The sequence below is a fragment of the Strongylocentrotus purpuratus genome, unplaced genomic scaffold (genome assembly GCF_000002235.5).
Source record: "Strongylocentrotus purpuratus isolate Spur 01 unplaced genomic scaffold, Spur_5.0 spur5_scaffold_15, whole genome shotgun sequence".
NCBI classification, from domain to species: Eukaryota; Metazoa; Echinodermata; class Echinoidea; order Camarodonta; family Strongylocentrotidae; genus Strongylocentrotus; species Strongylocentrotus purpuratus.
Window position 1 is genome coordinate 10690634 of NW_022145600.1, and position 24657 is coordinate 10715290.

Sequence of the window (24657 nt, forward strand, 5' to 3'; positions counted from 1 at the left end):
TCATTGTTTAATTTTTCTTTTTGTATGAAAAATAAAATATGTTTAAGTGTACATTTAATGTTACTTTGGAGAATCCTGTGAACGAATCAAATGGTCATTGAAATGGGTCATAATTTTGAAAAAGTTTTTATATTCCCTCTTTATGGTGAAATGCAGTGGCCATGAATCCCATAAAAAATGTAATTGGCTAATTACATGAAATGCAAGTTGATGGGGACATTTTCTCTCATGGTTCATCTTCCCTCTTCCTGATGTATTTTTTCTTCCAATATTTCCCTCATTCTTTAATTCTTCCTCTCTCTCTCCCATCACTCTCCCATCACTCTGGGATGAAAACAAAGTATTACTCAAGCATGAGAGGGTTGGGTTACTTGTAAATTATTATAACATAGTTATATGCACAATATAGTGACAGTAAGAAGACCTAAAATTGTCTCGGGGACCATTCTAACTTGTAAATTGGCACTTTCTAACTAAATTCGCTTTCCAGTATGATTGCGATGTAGATGCACATACATATTTTACAGTTAGTTAACATAACTATCATTTTTATACGATCAATACAAACATATATCTATATCTCCTGATATATATAATTATATATATATTTATTCACAAAAAGCTGAAGCTGATTATAATGATGAAAAATAGATTTCTATTTTCTCACAAAAATCAAGTAAAACATTTGCAATGCTATACATAATAATGGACACAAACATCAACTCCAAATATTTTTATATCTTGACAATTTTGTCTTCAGATGACACTAAATAATGAATCATAATATTGCATTTTGTAGTCGACTGGCATTTAAATACGTGTACAACTGTATATAAGAATGACTTTAAGAGAAACGTCTACATGCATACAATACAATACAGAGGGCATGCCAACCTTTATGATGGGGCTACTTTTGATGTGCGTTAAATAAATACAGATAAATAAATGGCCAACAGGAGTTGGTATGGATAAACTGACCAAACCCCAACCAATAAAACTTGTAGTTTATGTGTTAAAAATCTGAGTAAAACAGCTTTAAACAGAATGATAGAAAATGGACTCCACATCAACGTAGAATACACTATAATTTATAAATTTGACAATCTAATGTCATAATTATTCTATTCAGTCTTGTCTCAAAATCATTTTTTTGGAATTAAGAATACTTCGCCATACCTCCACTCAGAAAATGTCGATCGTGGTCATGAGCGCGAGCAAGTGTTACGGTGTTGGTATATTCTACGGTGTAAAGCGCACGTGCGGAGCAGTGCTCTGAGCTAGCTGGGTGCAACTTTAAAAAGCGCCCACTCCTGACGAAATACGAATAACCGTGTTTTTCGATAAACCTTGTTTATCGAGGGAAATCGATAAACCTTGTTTATCGAGGGAAACTGTGTTTATCAGTCGATATACAGAGTTTCTCACGATAAACATGGTTTATCGCTCGATAAACCTTGTTTATCGGCGATAAACAATGTTTTTCGGGGTTATTGGGCATATGGCGCGCCATAAACGCACGCCGTTGTACGTAAACACTCATCGCCCTCGTTCGAGAGTGGCTCATTTCAGATAAATCGGATAAATCTCTGTAGAATCGGATGAATATTTTGCAGAGCAATTAATGGATGCAGTTCCTATCAGGCATCTTGACCCGTTCATCGTGTTCTAAGTCAGCGGTGTACTATTCTGAAAAGAGGAGTTTTCCTGAAACTTCTGTGATTCAACATCTAGCGCAGATTGTTGAAATCGAGGTGTTTACACTCTTGATGCAATAGAAGGATAGTTGCCCGTGAATATATAACTGGATGATGATTCCGCTTTGTTGCTCGAAATAAGACAGGTAAGTACGATTATTTACACGTTGGAGACTTTGTCGAAGAAAAAGTACTTTATAGGCACATCTATAACAAGGTTTTCTTCACGTTGAATGTTTGGTTATATCCATTTTAGCCCTTGTTTTTAATTCCACGAGAGCTTAGATGTACAGCAAACTTTAGTTTTTTTTTAGCCTGCAAAAAACAGCTCATGCCAGAGCACAAACTAAATTGGGTATCAGAAGGTTATTCGAGATACTTAGGAATAGATTTTTCGGTTAACTTAGTAGAGATGGTAAATCATAATTATACTGAAAAAATTAAAGATATAAAACGCCAAATTATTTCATGGTCCAAACGAACCTTAACTGTCCTCGGAAGAATAACTGTGGTCAAATCTTTGTTGGTGCCAAAATTGAACTATTTATTGCTTTCACTTCCAGAACCGAATTCGCAAATTATGAAAGATATAAATCGTTCTTTGTATGCATTTATATGGGGTAACAAACCTGATAAAATCAATAGAGAACAAATTTAATGTGTCAACTGTATAATAAAGGTGGGGTTAAGATGATTGATATTTACATTCGTGCTAAATCCCTGAAAATATCATGGATTAGAAGATTTGTAACTGATTCTCAGATAGAAAGTTTTACTTTTCACATGTTCAATTCATTCTTGCCCAAAACCTATTTTTTTCACCTGAATATGGGCTCACATTATTTTAGAAAATTAGCAGACTTGACTCCAAATCCATTTTGGAAAGAGATCCTTTTCGCTTGGTCAGACTTGGTCGAACTTCTTATTGACGACATTGCAAGTCAACCTCTCTGGAATAACCCCCACATTAAAATAAATGACAAAGTGGTATTTTGGGGGCTTGGAATTTACGAGGAATACTGTGAATGACATCCTAAAAATAGATGGTTCCTTTTGTTCATATTTTGAGTTTCAGCGGAGATTTGACCTACAAACAAATTTCCTCCAGTACTATGGTCTTTGTAATGCAATTCGGTCAGGTTTTAAAATGACTACACATGTAGCTCCTAGTAAGGCCTTAGAACCTATCATTCCCGAAGCCGTGCACCTTGTGGTGAAAACAAATGTTGGTTGTTCACATATTTATCAGTCTTTGCTAAAAAAAACAAAGTAAAAGAATGTAAAGCCCTTACAAAGTGGAAAAGTTTTTTAGATTTTCAAGATGTACTTTGGGGTTCGTACTGTCAAATTCCATTTCAGTCAACAATAGATATCAACATGAGGTGGTTTCAAATCAAGATTTTAAATAGAATATTATATATGAAGGACAGTTTGTTAAGATTTGGTGTAGTGGCTGACAAGAAGTGTACTTTTTGTAGTAACAATGATGAAAATATCATACATGTTTTTTGCTTTTGTAACTATTCTAATGAAGTATGGTCGAATTTAGAGTTCTGGATATTTCGTAATACGGGGGAAAGGATCAAACTTACAAATCAAAATAAATTGTTTGGATTTTGCGGTAGCAATAATAATGCACTCAACTGTGTTCTGATGGTTGTAAGACAAGAAATATTTTCAGCTAAATTACGATGACCGGGTAATAATATATCTGTAAAGCGCTTATGCTATGGTCACATTACCCAAAAGTAGCCTGCTCGGCGGCCGAGCGGCGAGTTTTTAACCAATTCTGCCCGGCGGCTGCCCGGCCACCGAGCGGTGACCGGCCAGTCACCGCTCGTTGTTAGGGCATCGCTCGGTCGCCGCTGAAGTTTTGGCGCGGAGTTAAAATTTGGGCGGCGCCTGCCCACTTTTCATCCGCCGCCCAAAATACGCTCGGTGCCTGGGCGGTCGCCGCCCGGGCACCGAACTAATCGCTGGGCGATGCCTAATTCCAGCAGCGACCGAGCAGGCTACTGATCGGTCGGTCGCTGCTCTAATTTGTGACCATAGCTTTAGGTACATCGTTGGATCGGTGTATAAGGCGCTATATAAAAAACCGGATTATTATTATTATTATTAATCAATTACCATCATTTGATATAATTTTATCAGCTGTAAAACGTTTATATGAAATGTAAAAATATATATACCAAACAAATCTCAGAGAGAATAAATTGAAAAAGAAATGGTTTCACTTTAGAAAATATTTTGAGAGTGTTGGAAATGTGCTAACATAAACATGATCATGTATTTTTATTATTTAATTATTTGTATATGATATATGGATGTTCTGTATATGAAGAAATTTGTTTTGAAAATAAAGAACCCTATGGAAGGGGAAAAATATTTAAAAAAAACAACAAAACTTTAGTTTTACTGAATTTGTATAGAACCTTCATTCCGAAAGAACCTTTAGAAGGGAATTTGTTTAGTTGAAAGAATTTATTCCTGATAAGCAGATGTTTCATAAAATTAAACGTTTGCATAGACTGTGATCTTATATTTTAAACAATCATATTGTCGGTCCGATTTATTTTGAAGTTTCGCCATTCTGTTTCTCTATTTTTACTGATAACATACACATTAAATTAACTTATTACAAAGATCGGATTGCCAAGTAAGTGAAAATACACGTACAAATGTGAATACATGCGCCCTGCAGCCCCCAAATGTCGTAGGAAAATTAAAAGAGAGAAGGGGAACTCAGTCTCTAAAATCTTCTGTTTGTATTTCTCGTTATTTTTTAGTTATTTAAACCGTGTCGCATGCATGGTGAACAATTTCGTCATGGTTGCGTTGGTGTTCACGTTGCTCGTGATTCTACTTCATGAAACAGGTAGGAACCGAATGTTTAATGTTTATATAATTATGTAGATAATAACAAAATGAGGAATAAATAATCAGGTCTATTACAACTGCGTTTGATTTCAAGCAAATTGTTTTTGTCTTGATGAAGTAGAAATGTAATAAAATGTAACGAAGTGAAACATAAAAGAAAACAACAAAATACATTTCCCGTAAAAAAAAAATCAATCCTAGTAAAAAATATAATTATCGACTTTCCTGATTCATTTCAATTAAAACTTAATTGCTCAAACAATTGTCTAAGCCAATTCATATCGATTTATTTTAAGAGAGCAGTTCTTCCTTTATTACCTTCTGTTTCTTGTCCTTCTTTCTTTTCCCTTTTCAAATGTTTTATTCCGAATTATATGGCTGGTGTCTTCTTACACAAACTAAGTATAAAAGTACATATTATTTCATGCAGAGAAACATTTTAAAATTCTCCTATTCTATTGAAACCTTACAGCTTTTGCCGCTGAGCAACCCAGTTCTATCAATATTATGTGCCCATCTAAGACGTTGGAAACTGGGGAGGTTATACAATTAGTCTTAAAGAAGGCCGTTACTTCAGGCATACCAAGTGTATTTAATGTACCCTCGGAGTTATCAACATGGTACCACTGTTCGATACCAGGTGAGCCGTAGATTTGGTACAACATCACTCCAACAGCACTTCCTTACTTCATCCATATCAAGTTTATATGATTTTCAATAGGAGTTATCAAAAAGGTGGTTCTGTTCAATTTCTGTTCAATACCGGGTAAGAATTGTGATGGCAATTATAACCTCATCCATTCCAGGTATATTTGGTCTAATCTTTTGAGTTGTCAAAAGTTTACTTAATATGTGCAATATCGGGTAAGATACTCTAACAAATGAAAGTACAACTACACCCTAGGATATAAGCATTACCTAGGTCCATTTGAATTCTGGTAAAAAAATTAAAAAATGTTTTTTTTTTTTATCATACACGGGGAAATGAGTCGTAGATATTTCGGATATTTTTTATAAATTTAACTTGAAAGACGCAATAACACAGACAATCGTTATCTCTGACTATTTCTTACTGTTATTCTGACACTGCATTTACTCTAGCTACATGGTTACACAATATAGTCAAGGTCGATTCCTCGTCAGTCTCCACATCTTTCTCAGATAGCCTAACCAAACGAATATACGGAAAGCTAAATGCATAACTATCTACAAATTATAATGGTAATAATCGGGAGCGCCAGGAAGGTGAAATCTGACTGACATGAGCGCTATACAAGAACCCACTATTATTATTATTATTATATGGGAAAAGCCATTATCACGGAGCTTCTAACTTCATTCGCCGGACTTCATATTGAATCTATTATTTAGGTATGCCAACTTTACAATTTCCACTTAACAAATATCGCAAACAATAGACCGGCTTTAAACTAAAATTGTAAGTATAATTCCTGAACAAAAATGATTCTGGGTCACTCTATAAAGCTTGCCAGGCATGGTAACAAATAATGCATGCTAAGTGGATTTCATTGATGCTGTTATGCACAGCGGTCAATCAAATAGAAACAATGGTAACTAGCAGCTCTTGGGAATACGTGAACTGGGACCCTGTTTCCCGCTCTCTGCAAAAGCTGACTAGTGTATTGATAACCCTGATAGACTATTTGTGAATGCGTTAAGTTGTTATCTTTTTGTGTGATATGCCTCCCATAGTGCACTCATTTCGAACAATCTGACTGAATTTTCCTGTTGCCACATTTTGTTCTATAATCGTATAGTCTTTCAGTTATTATTATAATCATTGACATTGTATTCATTTAGTCGTTTCATCTTTTTCGTTACTTTTTTTTAATTAGGGAGGGGGAGGGGGGGGGGGGGGCAACGATAATTGAGGAGAGCCCTTAATCAGAAATGTGTACTTCTTTGGGTTGATCCCCAGTCATTGGTTATTGTTTACGTATCTTACATTACCATCATTATTATCATAATTATCATAATTATTTGTATTATTATCTTTTTTATTGTTTTTATTACTATCATTATCATCTCCCTTATTTTATTATGATTTCTTTTTTAATTACATTTCTATCATCTTTATCATTACTATTATCGTTGATATATGTCATTATGTTCACTCATTTTTCTATCATAATGACTGTTTTTTTTATATTATTGTCTATGATATGTCGTTTGACTTTATGTGACTGGAAATCAAATGAATCAAATATATAAAATAATCAAATAATATGTTATACAGTGCGTCCCAGAAAAAACGAAATCGAGAATTATCGATGTTTTATCATAACCAAATCAAAATTATAATTAATAAATGACACATATTTGTAACGCTTAGACCCTCCTCTTGCATTTGATACAACTCATATGATAAATATTTCACGCATGAGTGATTAAAAACAATTTGACGAGAGGAAACCAAAAAGTCATTTGGCGGGCGGTATCTGAATTTCAAAGAAAAAAAAATCACATTTTTAAAAAGTTTCATATGACACTTCAATCAGGAAAAATGTGCAAGGAATAACAAAGTTCTATTTGTTTAAAGTGATGCTTGCATTTCCATAATTTGATTTTAAAAGTTATTTTTCACTCGCTGCCTGCCATAGCAACAAGCAGAATTGATAAAAGACTTAACTCCATTTCGTAGACAATCAACCATACATGGAATCTTTCGTCTATGTCTGATCATGATAATATTGTTTGAAGGATATTTGGTGCAGGATTTATAAAAGGTGTGAGGCATAATTTTGTAATCCTTCCCACTGAATCCACTATCATTCACAAATGATATGATTCTTTATTTAAAGCTACCCCCCCCCCCCGTAAGAAGAAGAAAAAAAAGAAATACCTTAAAAACGGAATTTTTCACTGAACTGCAAACCTGCCAAATGTAAATCATTATTTCTCAGCATTGGTAAAACTTAGAAACGAGATGAGAAAAAAATGAACGCCATGGCGACCAGAAGAGCAATGAATCGTGCGCGACATACACATATTATAATTATCCATCCAATGTGCCATGGCATGAACACCGCTATTAGTATAATTGTTGAAAACCGAAGTACATGTAGGAATAGTGTAGGAAAAACAATTTCCGATGATCGAGGCCAATATGTAATGCTAAAATGCAACACCCCCCCAAAAAATACAGGGGGGGGGGGTTAGAAAGATTATGGCCTTCATAGATTACGACGTCACTATATCATTAAAACAAAAAATAAACATGACAATGACGAAGCTCGATTCATCTACAAGCTAATACTAATATAAAATATCAAATTTTTCATTAAAGTTAATACAAAGTTTTGGGAATTTTTGAAAATTGAGTGGATAGTGATACTTTACAATTTTGATATATTTAGATGCCCCTATGGATGTATTATAAGCACTAGAAAATGTAGCTCCTAAAACACTTCTGCTTTCGAGAAAAATTCAATATACAAATTTACCGGGCTCCCGGTAAATTTGGATAAATTTCAAATTGTGTCTACGGCCCTTCAATGGTAGCTGCGACATGAAAATCTCAGAATATGTAGTTATGATATACAATTTTCAAACGGGAATAGCCAATCGGTCGATTTTAGTCAAGAAACATCGTTTTATAGCTTAATTAATATCTTGACCTTGAGAGGGAGCTATACAACATAAAGAGTTTATAATTTACAATTTCATAACTTCAGACACGATTTTAAGCGCGACAACGATCACTGAATATTGTAGGATCGCATATGCTTCCGATATGTTTATTTGAACCAAATTCACCACCCCATACCAAAACTTTGTATTACCTTCAATGAATAGACATGCAATTGAAATGAGAAAAAAAGAAAGAATGAAAATGGCCTTCGATAAGTGTTACACTCTGTTATGTTTAACTCAACAAATACAACAACTTCTGTCTTTCGAAACGTTCTGCATAAAAGTTGAAAGCACATGACAAAATACCTGGCTAGATATGTCTCAACGTCTACTTCATGCAGGCCTATTATCTGACATTCTTCAAGCGAAGCTTTGATATTGTTTGTTAAACTTTTGTAATAAAGTATTGATGAAGAAAAAGCATCCTTGACGCTTTCTTGTCATAACAGTCTTTGGTGGGATGAACATGAATATGGGTCGGATAACTGAATTTGTGGAATTTCTGTGCGATCTTTATATTTATGATTCCATACGGTATCTCATTCAATCTTGATATTTTATCTACTTACTTCCTCAAAACCAAATTAAAATTAAAACACCAACCAATTTAAAATATCGGAAATGTTAGAAATTAATATATGCAAACCTGATCACAAAATATAAGTTTCACATTTATTTTCCACGTTGTATTATCCTCAGGACGTGTACGAAGTAAAATACACAGTCGTTTATAAAATATACATTCTGATATAGAAGGTAGGAATATAATAGACAAGCCCAGTAGCTTATGTCTGGACATTTTGTGTGATAAAGTGCTGAGATATTATGACGGCGCTAATTTTTACCCCGACATTTTTGTTGTACCCTCTGACATTAATTTCTACTTCTGACATTTTTACCTCTGTCATTTTATCCTCTGACATTTTTACCTCTGACATAGTACCTCTGACATTTTTACCTCTGTCATGTTAACCTCTGTCATTTTATCCTCTGACATTTTTACCCCAGGCATTATTACCTCTGACATATCTACCTCTGACACGTTTGTCTCTTATATTTTTACCTGGCGACGGCAATTCATACATGGTGTCAATGATTACATTTTTAACCAGAGGGAAAACAATGGATAACACATTGGTTACAAACATATATCAACGATCTGCTCTTAATGTTGTATACACCGCTAACAAATAATTTGTGACAGGATAATCATCATCCCCTCAACGTTTCACAGAAAGGTACATTTAAAAAAGCGAGTAAAACATTAAATGCGCACTAATATTATAAACCTGCTTTTGCTATTTACGAATCAATTAAGTATTCACCAATCAGTCAATATATCCTTGTCTAAGTCGATTTAAAAGGGGGAGTGATTGCCCATCGGTAAAATCAAACAGCACATAGACTCACCCGCAAGATTATTATCAAATCATTATCGATACTACTATAAGAACATGTATTGAATGAGCTAAAAATGGAGTTGGTGATACCATACGAGTTAGGTACTCACAAGGCCTTTTTATTAACCGGCATGGCTTAAGTAATTTTAGATGGATTAACTTAGTCTCTTTCTGTGAAACACGTAAATAAATAAACACAACTGTGGACCGGTACGGTATTTTTTTTAAAACGGTCGTTCATTTTGAATATAAAAATCACAGAGATGAGTTAACGCTGTATAGCAGGCGACGAAGGGTGTTGGGGTATCAATAGCAGAGTTAGATGGTTTTCATTTTGAGGAATGAATCTCCTTCCAGAGGATAGTCCGGTATTTAATAATTGAGGAACTAGAAATACAACTCATTATGTGAAGAAGAAACAAAATACAATGTTGGCCCTCCTGATGGCAAGGTCTGGAGGTGCGCAGCTTTAATAGGAAACAAGGATGGAATACACTTTGAGAGAATAAGTTCTGGTGAATGTCACAATTATGCATTGATATATATTATTATCTTTTGAATTAATTTCAAAATACACGCAGATTTTATGGCATTGCCTTTTTTTCAGAAAATCTCATTAAAAAAAATCATTGCTTTTTGCAGTTTTCATTTAATTTAATTTGTATGGGGGGGGGGGGACGGGTAAAGGTTATACATTAAAGATTATAATGAATGACGTAATGTAGCTTTCAGATTCCTCAGCTCTCCCAGATATTTAATTTAAACAAATATCAGTTTCATTGTTACATTACATGAGGGTGTCTCGAAAGAACATTGTACTTCTTTGGATGATGTGTCTCTTGTCTTTTTATTCTTTTGCACTGTACTACTTTTCTGATATGTCACACCTCAATTGAACGTGTATGTTTTTGTACGTAATTTTGTATTAATTTAATTTCAAGCCTAGAAATATAGAATACAAGTACATAAGTGCTTGTATTCTTTAATGTTATTTTTTGTATACAATGTTTTAAATTTTAAAATATTAAGTGTCCGTTTTAAAGTATCAAGTTATGGCGTCCAGTTAATAACTTGTTACATGCATATTGTGTGGTGTAATTTCAGCGTGTTTATCGAACCCCTGTCAACATGGAGGAACCTGCGAGGAAACAGATGAGGGGTTTAACTGCACTTGCCTGAATGGCTACCGTGGAGACAGATGCGAGTACGGTAAGAGGAGGACATTAATTACATGAGAAAGAGAGAGATACACAAAACGGTGATATAGACAGAGGGAGAGAGAGAGAGAGACAGAGTGAGCGACATACAGGTATAGGCAACCAGAAACAGAGACAGAAAAAGAGCAAGAAAGACAGAGAGAGAGAGCGATTGAGAAACAAAGGGAGAGACAGAGAGCCAGACAGAAAGATAGAGAGAGAGAAAGAGAGAGAGAGAGAGAGAGAGAGAGGGAGGGGGGGGGGGGGGCTAAATCCACAACAACAACCTCTGGATTAAAAAAAAATAAGTTAAAGAGATATATTTTTTTTATTATTATTATTATTATTTTTATTTTATTTTATTTATTTATTTATTTTTTTTTTTGGGGGGGGGGGGGGGGTACTGTAGTACGTGGTGGTATACTTTAATATTGGTGAAGGCTCGTTTTAAAAACTCTCATATGAATGGTCTGGGGATCGATCCTTGGTCGGGGCTGACATTTTCGGAACAGGATAATTACATTTTGTATTTTTGCTCAATTCATTGCATGAAGACTCCTTCGTCCAGTCCGTGAGACTAGTCGGTGGAAGTAAAAGTGAAGGAAGAGTAGTTTTCACATCTCGTTCTCGTCCTACAACCTACATGCTAATCCATCAATTAAACTGGTCCAGGAACGCTTCACGGTTGGTCTGCAAGTATCTAGAATATGAAGGTAAATGCTTTATCAAGTTTACAGTCCTGTATTCTGTTCACTTTAAAGGGATAGTTGAGTTCTGTTTTCAGACCGCAAATGCCTTCAAAGTGCATGGTTATTGCTCTTATTCTTATCTATGACATTTCTAGTACCCTTCTATCACCTACAATTGCTATGAAGGTAATTTTAGACCCCAACATGTTTGAAATTTAGCCAATACGATCATACAATTTCAGTTCCACTTTCCAAAAAATACAGTGACCGTTAAGTAAATAATTAATAAAAAATACATGGGCCGCCTTGTTGTGCGTAATGTAACCAAAACGAAAAAGCCAACAAAAAAGCCAACATTGGCATTGGCTGAAATACTACGTAAAAGGCGCTATTTCGTTTTTTCAACGGCTTTTTCAAATTATCGAAAATTTGTGGTGGTACACAAATATTAGACATCGTTATATTTATGGATATTTCTGCCGTCTCTGAACTAAATTTGATCGACAAAGATGATTTTGTCATTTAAATTGTATGTTCTTTCAAATTTGACACTCAGTTTTCATTATCTCGCAAACAATTATGTAGCAGGCGCGTAGCCAGGGGGGGCGGTGGGGGCGGTCGCCCCCCAAAAAAAAACGCAGGCCAAAAAAAAAAGAGAGAGAAAGAGAAGAAAAAAGTAAGAGGACGTAGGAAGAAAAAGGGAAAAGGAGTCGAGAACGGTACAACGAATCGTCTTCTTTCTCTAATAATTTAATGAAACTTTAATGAAATTTAATGAAAGCTTCCGCGCTTCGCGCGGAGAGGGGAAAACTGAATACATATATGGATTAAGAGTCGGGAAAGGTACAACGAATTGTCTTCTTTGTCTAATAATACGTCAAAGCTTCGCGCAGGAGGAGGGGGAGGGGACTGAATTTAGACAAGGATTAAGAGTCGAGAAATGTACAACCAATCGTCTTCTTCTCTAATAATTTAATGAAATGTCAAAGTTTAGCACGAGGGGGGGGGGGGGGGGGTGAAATTCAGACAAGGATTAAGAGTCGAGAACGGTACTTTGAGTCGTTTAGCTTTCTCTAATAATTTAATGAAACTTCAAAGTCTCCGCGCTTTGTGCGGGAGAGGAGGAAACTGAATTCAGATAAGGATTAAGAGTCGAGAATGGTACATCTAATCGTCTTCTTTCTCTAATAAATTAATGAAACGTCAAAGCTTCCGCGCTTCGCGCGGAGGGGGACTGAATACAGATGAGGATTAAGAGTCGGGAAAGGTACAACGAATCGTTTTCTTTGTCTAATAATACGTCAAAGCTTCCGCGCTTCGTGCAGGAGGGGCGGACTGAATTCAGACAAGGATTATGAGTCGAGAAAGGTACAACGAATCGTCTTCTTTCAAAGCTTCCGCGCGAACTCCCCCCTCCCTGCACCCACCCCCCTAGGGAGCGCGCTTCGCTCGCTCTTTAAGTGATTCGCACGCTTACTACCGCACCTCCTAAAATCAATTCCTGGCTACGCACTTGTTATGTAGCGCCCTCTGCAACAGAACTCAACTATCCCTTTAATGTGTTCGTCAGGTACATTCTAGTCACACCAAGGATACCAACCTAAAGTACAGTGTTTCCGTCATGGCCATGGCGTCGTTTCACAAAACCGTCATAAATGCATTATCGCCCACAACCTATGAAACGCGTGTATTAAAATTACCACGCTTTTTTTTTGGGGGGGGGGGGATGTCGGTGGGCTTGTATACTTAAGACTGAATTATTTTTACATTACACTCGAAAGGCCATTATTCGGTAGGTTCGAACTTGATGTGGAGTCAATTTGGCGGCGTGACTGACGTATCTACTGTCAGATATTAAAGTTCATCATCAATATTCATCCATGCAGTCCATTGTACCAGAGGACATTAACTTCTTCTACAGCTATTTGCAAAAGGGAAATGAGTAAGCAAGATCGTCCGGCCATCATGACTGAGTAAATTCTCTACCTCCTCGATGATTTCATTACCTCAATGGGTGTACATCCATTCCTGGGTACTACATAATTCTTATTGCTACCAGACAATTTGTTTAAACAATGTAATCTCACGACCAGAACTCATCGATATCTTTGAGGAATTAAGACAATTATACATAATTTAGAAAAAATCATAATTAGACTTAGAAGTGCAAATATATTTTGTTCCAAATGCTCTTTCATATTTTGTGTTCTTTCTGATTATATCCCAAAAGATGTATATGCGACAGTGGGAGGAGATCTCTTCGAGATTATGTCCTTAGATAATAATTCTGAAACTGTGACTGTGAGGTGCCCTGTCGATGTGACTAGCATTGCTGACTGCTGGTACGAAGAGAGGGCGGCGATGAATCCTAGGGAGGAGAGTATAGCTGTTGTTTGCTGTACTGGTAAGTGTTTCAGAATAATGGGAATGTGTTGACTAGGAGACTTGAAACAAATGGAGTCACAACATACAGATCGTTACTTACATACTTACTTACTGCCCATAATGCCTCCTGGCACATAGGGCAGCACATGACACACCCTTGCCTAACTCCAGTCTTCACTTGGAACTTATGGTTACTGTTTCCAACTCTGCATGTAAAATTGGTGTAAAAGCTCTTAATGACAAGAACTAACTGCTCTGATATCCCATATTTGCGTAGTATTTTCCACAGGCTGTCTAGGTGGATGCTATCGAATGCTTTTTCAAAGTCAACAAAATTTATATAAAGTTTCCTCTGCCATTCTGTGCATTGCTCTATGATGTTACGAAGTGCAAATATCTGATCAGTGCACCTTTTTCCCTTCCGAAAACCTGCCTGTTCCCTTCTGAGATTTTGGTCAACAGCATCTATGATACGTGTAATAATTATCTTTGCCAATATTTTGCTTGGTGTTGACAATAGAGTGATGCCACGGCAGTTATTGCAGTTTTTTTCGGGATCCCTTCTTTGGTAATTTTACGATAACTCCCTCTGACCAATTGCCAGGAACTGCCTTCCTTTCCGATCGATTTCAGATCGTTAGTCTCAGCTAATACGACAGGAATCGGCAAACCAAAGTTCGTTTTATAGCATAACTATGTAATATATACCAACGATTATCTAATTATATTTTACATACCAAAAAGAAATTTGATTGTTTTCATTTCATACAGACATCCTTCACGATAACAAAATGAAATTTAAAAAATCTAATTAACGAAAATGTGTTGAAAATTTTTGGGGATCCGTCAAAGCTATTTCTCAAGGAATTCTTTATGTTAATGCCATGGAAATTCAGAAAGACTTAGGCATAATTTACAACTGCACACTAGTTTTCTGTGCTCGTTAATTTGAGGAATTAGCTAGCTACGCATTAAAAACCTCTCTTAAGCTCTCTAATCTATAATGTTAAAACCATTTCTTATTAAAGGTAATACAAAGTTTTGGTAAATTTTGAAAATTGGCTGGATAGTGAATCTTTACAATTTGTATATATTTGGATGCCCATGTGGATGTATTATAAGCACCAGAAAATTTAGCCCCTAAAACACTTCTGCTTCCGAGAAAAATTAAATATCAAAATTTACCGGTGCTCCCGGTAAATTTTGATAAATTTCAAATAGCGCCTACGGCCAAACAATGGTAGCTGCGACCATGAAAATCTCAGAAGACGTAGTTGTGATATATAATTTGCAAACGGGAATAGCCAATCGGTCGGTTTTAGTCAAGAAACATTGTATTATAGCTAAATTGATATCTTGACCTTGAGAGGGAGCTATACAACATGAATAGCTTATTATTTAAAATTTCATTACTTTAGACTCGATTTCAACAGCGACAATGATTACTGAATATTGTAAGATCACATATACTTCCAATATGTTCATTTGAAACAAATTCATGACCCCATACCAAAACTTTGTATTACCTTTAAAACTCTTCTGTGTAGTTTTGAAGCGTCAGCCATCAGACATCAGAGAACAAGACGCTCTGTTTGTTTTATTGTACATCCTTAATAAATTGCCACGTGTTTGCATTAATTATCATTAGTTGAGACTCTCCACCTAAAACCTCTTCGGTATTCGGCACATACTGTTCGAATTAGGTTCGTAATATAATTTACAGGGATTCTGAGACACTAACTTGCTTGGGCGACAATTGTTCATGGCTTCAATTTGTCAGAGATATAGTACCGTATTCTTCAAAATCACGACCATGTGTTATTTAAAAAAAAAAAAAGTTTAAGGTTTAGTAGAATACGGGCAATATGGTTAAGGATACGGTTGTAATTGGGTTTTAGGTGATGATGAGGTCCGATTTCGGGGTTAGGTAAAGCGTTCGGATTATAAACTGGGACAGGCATTTGGTAATAAACATTAAAAGATTCCCATGTCTTCTAACCCATAAGTGCCAGAACTTCGAAGTGCGCTAATAAGATGATAGTTTCGTGGTCCATTTAAAAACAGTCTCTGTGTTTTAAAGACATGTGATTTTTTTCAACAGTGAAGCTGTGCAGTACACCTCGAGGTAGTCCAGTTGGTCTAGAAAGCGGTAAGGTTCCAAACAGCGCTATTACAATCTCGAGTAAGAAAAGTAATAATTTGAGTGAACTGAAAGCCCGTCTTAACAGTAATTCTGCGTGGGTATCCGCTATGGATGACGAAGACCCCTGGCTTCAGATCAAATTCAATTCCATCTTTGTCATTACCGCCATCATGACGCAAGGCAGAGCAAATGCTGAACAACAGCGGGTGACATCGTACACAATTTCATCCAGTATGGACGGATCATCTTGGACCCACAACCAGGATATCAACACCAACACCGTCAAGGTATTTACACTTGGTTTGCTTACTTGACCTCTCCGCACGGTTGCTCATTTGTCTAATGTGCCAATTAATGGAATTCTAGTGGTTTTGCAAAATTACCCTTGTCCGATCATGATTAGCTCCAATAACAACATTCCAGATATTGCCCAGGAAACAATTAAATAATCATGAAGCCTTCGGTATGTCTATCTAATGATAAATACAATGTGACACTACAGGAAGATTATTTGTGTGGCATATAAAGAGTTTAAATCTCAATGAAATAAATGATGATAATCAGTGGCGTAGTGTAAGCCCAGATATTGAGGGGCGCTGGCATAATTTTTTTTTTTTTTTTTTTGGGGGGGGGGGGGGGGGAAGGGTACCGGTCTCATTGGGGGAGATGATATACAAGGCCACTGATTAGCGTGTGGTACTATTGTCTTCGTTCTTCATCCTTTTCCTATTTTTCTCTTTGCTATTCCTCTTTTTATAATTTGCCTCTTTTCCTATTTTCTTCGTAATTCGAAGGGGGGTAATTCGAAGTGTGCCCTAGAATCCACTTCGTTATTGGATGTTTATTGTTCCACCCTCATATCTACTTATTATTTTAGAGAGAGAGGGAGAGAGAGAGACGGAGAGATGCGAAAGATATTACTCAGAAACACAGACAATTACACAGAAAATAGGCTATGTAAAATCCATTAAAATCTTACTGACAAAAAAGACAGCATGTTTTTTAAAATCTTGTCGGAAACATTAAATGTGACCTAATCACAAATTGCTGTGTTAACGTTTATGTATAAAAAAAACCCAACTGCCTAAATAGTATGGCGAAAAAGGTCCAGGATATTGGTAGTTGAAAGACAATCAATATGTAAAGAAAAAGGTGGCAATAAATGTGCAAATGAAGATATGTCTCTATTATTCTGTTATTTTTCCCGTTTTCTTCTGTTCTTTGTTATTGTTATACTCCTTTATGTTCCTGGAAATGAAATGAAATATAATATATAAAAATAAAATGTAAAGAAGTGATGGTGAATGTATGAACAATTTTAACAGAAGTATTACAAATGAATAGTAACGTAGAAAGGAAACATATATTTCAAAAGTTGCATAATTGGTTTGATCAGTAGATATTGAAATTCAACACTTCACACTCAAGTTTATTTCATTATCTTTTGGTTGTATTATCTCATTTAGGTCTACACAGGAAACTACGACTCAAATAGTGTTGTGGTGCACAACATCTTTAAGCCGATCGAATGCCTATTCTTTCGTATCCATCCAAAGACGGCCAATAATGACCACCGGGCCCTCAGGCTAGAGCTCACTGGCTATGGACCTCTCAATGACTTATTAGGTGGGTATAGGCTACATCCTTAAAAAGACCCAGCAGCAAAAGAAGGATTGGAATAATAATAATGTCTTCTTAGTTTAGCCAATCCAAAAGGTATTTGATAAAGCGCTCCTCTCTGTCACGTCACGCTGTGACGCTCACGGCGCTAGACATTATTACACTGGTTATAGCTGAACCACCAGAGCAACTAGCGCTGAAAAAATAGCAGGCACCCATTCACACCTAGGAATGTATAGATTGATGTTTTGCTAAAGGACACTTGTGTAGGGCAGGGAATCGAAATGCGGACCACCGGACCACAACACTTGGTATCTATGTAGGTGATGTAATCGAACGGTTTAAATGATCGGCAGGAGATGCGAAGACCGAGGATTCGATTAGCAAGCAACCCACTGACGGCGCTAAAACCTACATCGTCAAATCGACTCCAAAACGACTCGAAATTTTGGTCAGTCGTATTGTTTCGTTCGTTCTGTTGTTGGTAAGAGGCGGTATTCTAAAAGTTCACTAGTGTTCGCTTCCAGTTTATACGAGGTGCGTTGCGGTTTTATTATGCTATTATGCACGCCAGCCTGTCGTGTGTTCGCAGTAGTTGAACTAAAACGAGTTTTAAAAAAGTTTTGGTTTTCTGAAAACTCGTTTAGCAACTAACTTCTAAACAATAACCTAATATATCACTAATCACTTTTATAAACTGAAAAAAAATTGTTTGTACGTTTGTTGTCTTCAGCTGCAATGAACCGTGAAGAGGTAAGCTGTTCACGTCCTATCCAAGGGGAAGGAATGGGAGTGGAAGATGGACGAATCCCAGACTCTAGTCTCACCTCCTCGTCCGATTATCATCTTAATTACAATGCATCAGATGGAAGATTAAACGGTGGAGTTACTCTACACGAAAAGGCAGCATGGCTTGCTAGGGATGATGACATAGATAAATGGGTCAAGGTGAGTCCGATATTAAACACTAATTCCATTCACCTATTTCTTGTAAATGATCAAGGATGATTCTTGAATGATCATTTATTTCATGGGGATACTAATTAATTTGTATTTTACCTGTTTATATGCTTGTGTATTTATCTATTTTGTTTTTGATGCTGTTATTTGTTTTATTATTACCAAACAGGGCCTCATGGAAGACCACCAAATTTGTGATATGTGCCATCCTGCATAAATATCAGAAATAAATAAATAAATAAATTATAATAACGACCCACCCCCCCCCGGAAAGACACTTCAGCATAAATTCCGTTTTTCCTGAACGTCGTACACTTACTGAATTCAAGCACTATCTAACTCCAATATTAACGCTCTTACGTAAAGCCCAAATGAAACCCGAACCCGAACCCAAAGGTGGCATTAATCATTGATGATTTATATTACCTCGCCTACTGCTTTGAAAGCAAGTATTTACTTGTAACTATACGTGATTTTTACCGACACATTTCTTAGTAATTATCTATCTACTTCTAAACTTTTTTCGTATTGCCTTGGACAGTTGGAAACCCTCTATTAAAGATATTATGTCCCTTTTGCAGCCAACATCAAATTGTATAGAAATTTGCAGGAATTATATGAATACGTTTCAATATGTACGTCCTATCTGTGAAATATAAACGTTAACAGTGTCCCAGTATTCAATTCATTCAAGGAAACCCGTTTACTTTCTAGACGTCCTTGTCAGACACTATTATTGAGTGACTAACTGTCATGTTTTTTTTTTATTTGGTAATAACATACATAAAATCAGCTGTAACAGGTACATGAGCATTTGTCTACATCAATAACCCACTACTTGTATTGGCCAAAATTAAACTGATTGAATTTTTGTGCAGCAACAAAATAGACAACCATTCGGTAAAGGGTCTGAAAATCAGACTATTAGTTCGGTGAATGCAATCACTCATGTCGATTCGACAACTAATGATCGTTATTTTCCCACAAAAAGCCATTTTCAAACTCTTTCGTCAGTTTTGAGGGAAGTTCTAAATAAGTATTGTCTTTCGAATGCCGTTGGAATTTACCAATTTCATTTTTTTGACCTGCAAATGGGACACACTACCTTTAAAGGATTTTCATTCTTAATTTTTTGTCTTGATCACTTGATGAAGATGTATATGGAATTTCGAAATTTCGAAATTTGCGATCTCATAAAAACCATTGGATTTAGAGCTTGAAACCTCTCTTCTTCAAATTTGTTTTCGTCGTCATCTCATACACACAACACACACACACACCACCACACACACATACACACCCCCACACACATGTATATGTATATATATTATAAATATATATCACAACTTGGCACTTATTCAAGCTCAAAGCTAGGATCCGACTGAGGTACGTGGCTTGTCATTTTTAACTCATCTGCCTCCCACCCCCGACAAAGGATCAATAAAGATTTAACATTTGTCAAGCTGTCAGTCAATCTAACTTTCTTTCGCCGAAACTACTGGCCCGTATCCTTGGTCTAGTTGTTTAACAGCACTGGCGCCCCCTCCCCCCACTCAGAGGTCTGAATGACCGCATGCGTGTTGCCAAAATGTCCGGTAAAGGGGTACTTTTCGTGCGACAAAGTCCGGCCCGAGAATTGTAAAAAAAGAGGTGTATTTGACTTTTCACCCGGAGATTTCTTTAAAAAGGGGGTGTCTTTCTTTTTTCTCTCTCATCTCTTTGGACTCCTGAGAATTTATTCCGAATTTAGGGGGGGGGGGGTACATTCAGCATTTTTCCTGATTTAGGGGGGTCTCTAAGGCAGGAAAAGCCCGCGAAAAGCCCGCGAAAGGGGGGTTCGGAAATGTTGGCAGTCCTCAGATAGGGGGTGCTTTCAAAAAGAGGGTACGAGCATATACGTACTCTAAATAACACTGAGTGGGGGGGGGGGGCACTGGCGTCCTATGCCAATCAAAAAAAAAAGGAAGGACAGCAATGGGAAACTTTGATTTAGCTACGCGCCTTCATTCTCTAAATTGTATTACTTACAAATGTGTATTTATTTCCAGGAGGGTAGCCAAATTTTGGGTTGTCAAAGTTATTTCATAACTGTATTTATTTATTTATCAGTTTATACTTGTTGCTAAGTCTTACTTCTATTAACGCACTAACGAGTCAGATAGATCTTGGAAGGACCTCTAACGTCACTGGTGTTATCGTACAAGGCAGATTCGAGTTGGCACAATGGATTACTTCTGTCAAGGTATCCTATTCGCTGGATAACGTGACATGGACTTATGCTTTGGAACCACAATGTGGTGAACAAAGAGTAAGTACTACATGTCTTGCATCGTCGACCTGTTGTTGATGTACATTAAAGGTAAAGTAAAGATCAGTTTTGGAAACGCCCCCCCCCCTCTCAAAATATGAAATGAAAGCTCTTATTACCAATCATGTGAAAGAAAATGTTTTAACTAATACGTGATGATACAAATTTTGCCGAGAAACCGCCTACTAATTGATATATTTGGTAAATTATTATATCTTTTTGGACCTGATAGATATCGCGCACGTGTCGCCTAGTCCCATATACATCTTTCTGTGTACAGTGCTTGTAACCAAGACTGGGCCAAATTTCTTATCATTTTGATGATTCCAGAACCTTCCAGTACACCAATACTTATGTGCTAGATGATCAACCTTTTCTGATCGATTCCACAACGTTTCTTTTACAATGCAATCGCATGACCATAACTGGTCTTTATCTTTTAAGGCATCGTTTAACAATGTTTCCAGTTTTTCAAATCTGAGATGCGTGACCCTACGTATTACCAGTGTCTGTGATATGGTGTAATATTGAAGCCTTAAAAAAATAGCTATTCAAAATGATCATAGTGCTTCAAAAAAGTAAACATCTTTAAGTGATCGGTTTTACCATACTCATTTCCCCAATAGTTTTGTTCAAAGCTGTTTGGCAAACAGTTGTTGACATTTCTATTTCTAATCATAAATACCATGATAATCAGACAGGCGATCGGCTTGTAAAAGTCATGGGATTCCTGACTATAACTATGATTGCAGCATGAGCTAAATCCAGGATTGTTTTTGAAATATTAGGCAAAGATACCCAAACCCTGTAGACAAAGAATTATGCCGTGGTTATGTCTATTCCGAAGCGTTGGTCATTAAAATAAAGTTGTATTATATGACGAATCATTAAAGGGTAATTAACCCACAGCAATTTGTTTAAAGCACATATAAAGAGCATGCTGACTTTAATAGCAAGCTGTCTCCCACGCCTCGCATTGAACTTTAAAGAGTCTATATGTATCGTGCATTATACGCCATTTTTGGCATATTTACCTGTGCTCGGTTTTCCAAAGTTATGTCTGACTGTATAAATGATATTATATTTTAGGACATCTCAGTAGAATAGCATCCACGAGACCAAACGTTCCTAAACAGCCATATTACATAATGCATCATAAACTGATGACGCGCAGGTGATGATGCTTGCGTATAGGAACGCCTTCACCGAATGATGGCGCAATTGAAAATACACTACAACAGTGATAGGAAAGTCCATAAATTACCCAGCTTTTAATAAAAACAAGTGCAATATTGAAAAATATGTTGAAGAAGATAAGTTTATAAATATCTGGATAAGAAAAGGAAAGAAAAGTGAAAACATATATTTGAACAGACATAAGGAGAAGGTGAAAGATTGATATAAAAAATACAAATACAAAAGGAAAGTTCGAGAAGAACATTAGAGAAAGAGAATGAAGAAAGATACAAGGAAAGGAAGTGGAGATAAATTAAATAAAAAAAGAAAAACAAATAGCATTTCATGTTTTTTACTTTGTGAGGAGGCCTACACATTTGCAATTCAGCTTATCCCGCGAAACATATTGTGATATAAACCATTTTTAATTGAACCAAAATATCCATGCAATGCCCTTAACATAATCATTTCTTCATCATGATCTTCAGATCTACGCAGCAAACTACGATAACACCACTCCCGAGACCATACTGTTCCCTCGACCAATCACTGCTCGATACGTCAGAATACACCCACTCACTTGGATTGGGCACCAGGCCATGAGATATGAGGTTGTTGGCATAGCTGATCAAACGGAACTTTGAAAACAAGAAGACTTCTACTAGATGTTATTGTTGTTAAATTTTAATATTCTGTTATTATTGTTATTGTTGTTATCATTTTCATTATTATTTCATTTGTTATTGTTATTATTATTGTTATTATAACTATTATTGTTATTATCACTATTACTTTCACTATTATTATCAACATATTAAAGTTATTGTTATTGTTATAATGACTAGTACTATTATTATCATCATCATTATTATTTTCATTCTTTGTTATTGCTATTATCTTTTGTAAAAGGAGCAGCATTCGCATCATGGTAAGATCTGATTTTACCCACAAGTAGGGGATAAACACACTGTGTAGGTGTTGTGGTTGAGTGGATAGGTTCGTGAACTATGAAGCACAAGGTACGGGGTTCGAATCCCTGTCACAGTAAAAGTATCGTTTGGCAAGACATTAAGGTAGAATATTTGCCATTCTCGACTGAGGTGAAGGTCACGCTTAAGCCGGAGGGTAATGGAAGTGTACATATTGTCATGAACATTTATTTATTCAGCAATCGTGAATATCGTGAAAATTTAACAGTGTAACAGTGTAAATAATTTACAAAACATAAGAGTATGTGGCCAATAGGGGCCTGTAACTTCAAAATTGACATGCAATCAATTGTAAAATTACGTTGTATCTAGCCCTTCTTGCGGCATTAATTATATTTTATCAAGATTATATCTATTAGTGACAGAAAATAATAATTTGATACCTTTCATGATATAAGCTACCATTGTTTAAAAGAGATAAGCTAAACTTTCGGGTATAATTGTAATTTGTTATATTGCAGGGTGAAATTACTATTAAGAGATAGTTGCATCCAAATTCTCGTGAGAGAAAAAAATGTTGGCGTCGTCATCAAATAGTATAAATGATATAAGGGATGAAGCTTTCGTTATATTATATTAATATATATATTTCATTAATAATTCCCCATGTTAATTTAATGTTAGATTTGACTTATTTATTCGTTCTCAATAATGCATTTTACGGGAAGTTCAAATTACCTCGGGTAAAATTATTCCGGTATCTGTTTTGTATCCATTAATGTTGAGTGGTAGTGTCACATAAACATATCTTATAATTCTATTTCTCGTGTGTAAAGATCTTAAAATTGCCTTAGTTTTTTAAGGTATTTTACTCCGATAAACTGCAATACATTTACTTTTTATCCATTTTTTTTCTTCTTCAAATAAATATTGTAGCTTCTTATCAAAATTGTCTTTTGCAGTGTTTATGTTAGTCTGAGTAAATAATTCTGATCATTCTCCATGGATTAAATTATTTGTAAAATACATGTTTATTGATACCCCTACAGGTCCGTTAAAATATTTTTTCTAGTTATCACCATTGCTTAGAAAAAATATACAAATGATGCTCTTTTCCAACATTTTGTTATAATGAAATAATTTCAAGTGTCAAGCAAAATCACTTGCACATCAACTCAAGGTGTGTCAATTACTTAAACTTGTTTTTGTGTATATCAAGAATATTTAAAATTAAATTTAACAAATTACGTTATGTTAACTAAAGTACGACTTGGGTTCTGTGCGTGCCCTTTTCTATATCCGGACGAATACGCGTCCGTTAACTTGGCTATTTAACAAGTCGTTAAATAACTGTTTTCTAATAGTATATTTAAACTGCAAAGTATCCTGTAAAAATGATATTTAAAGCTCATATTTTAATATAGTATATCAACATGGAACCCCGTTTATTAAGAGCAAAACACGTTTTGGTAAATGGCACAATTTAATACGAACGGTAAAGTGATCTTACTATCATAAATACAGTGTACTTTTTAGATGTTGTAGGATTTCGTCTGAGCAGTGTTTTTACGTTTTAGTTGCAAGTGTAAAAGTGAATTTTCGGTATTTACAAATGTACGATTG

General features: G+C 35.8%; 1 protein-coding gene across 1 annotated transcript; it reads left to right on the top strand.

Moving 5' to 3' along the window:
* Nucleotides 1-4523: 4523 nt before the first annotated feature.
* LOC105445848 (lactadherin-like) lies at nucleotides 4524-22750 on the top strand. Its single transcript, XM_030985938.1, has 10 exons — nucleotides 4524-4572; nucleotides 5047-5214; nucleotides 10733-10837; nucleotides 13759-13917; nucleotides 16000-16328; nucleotides 17508-17667; nucleotides 18395-18609; nucleotides 19776-19777; nucleotides 20731-20929; nucleotides 22594-22750. Exons 1-10 carry the CDS (start codon nucleotides 4524-4526, stop codon nucleotides 22747-22749), a joined length of 1542 nt encoding a protein of 513 aa, XP_030841798.1. The 3' UTR covers nucleotide 22750.
* The last annotated feature ends 1907 nt before the right edge of the window (nucleotides 22751-24657 follow it).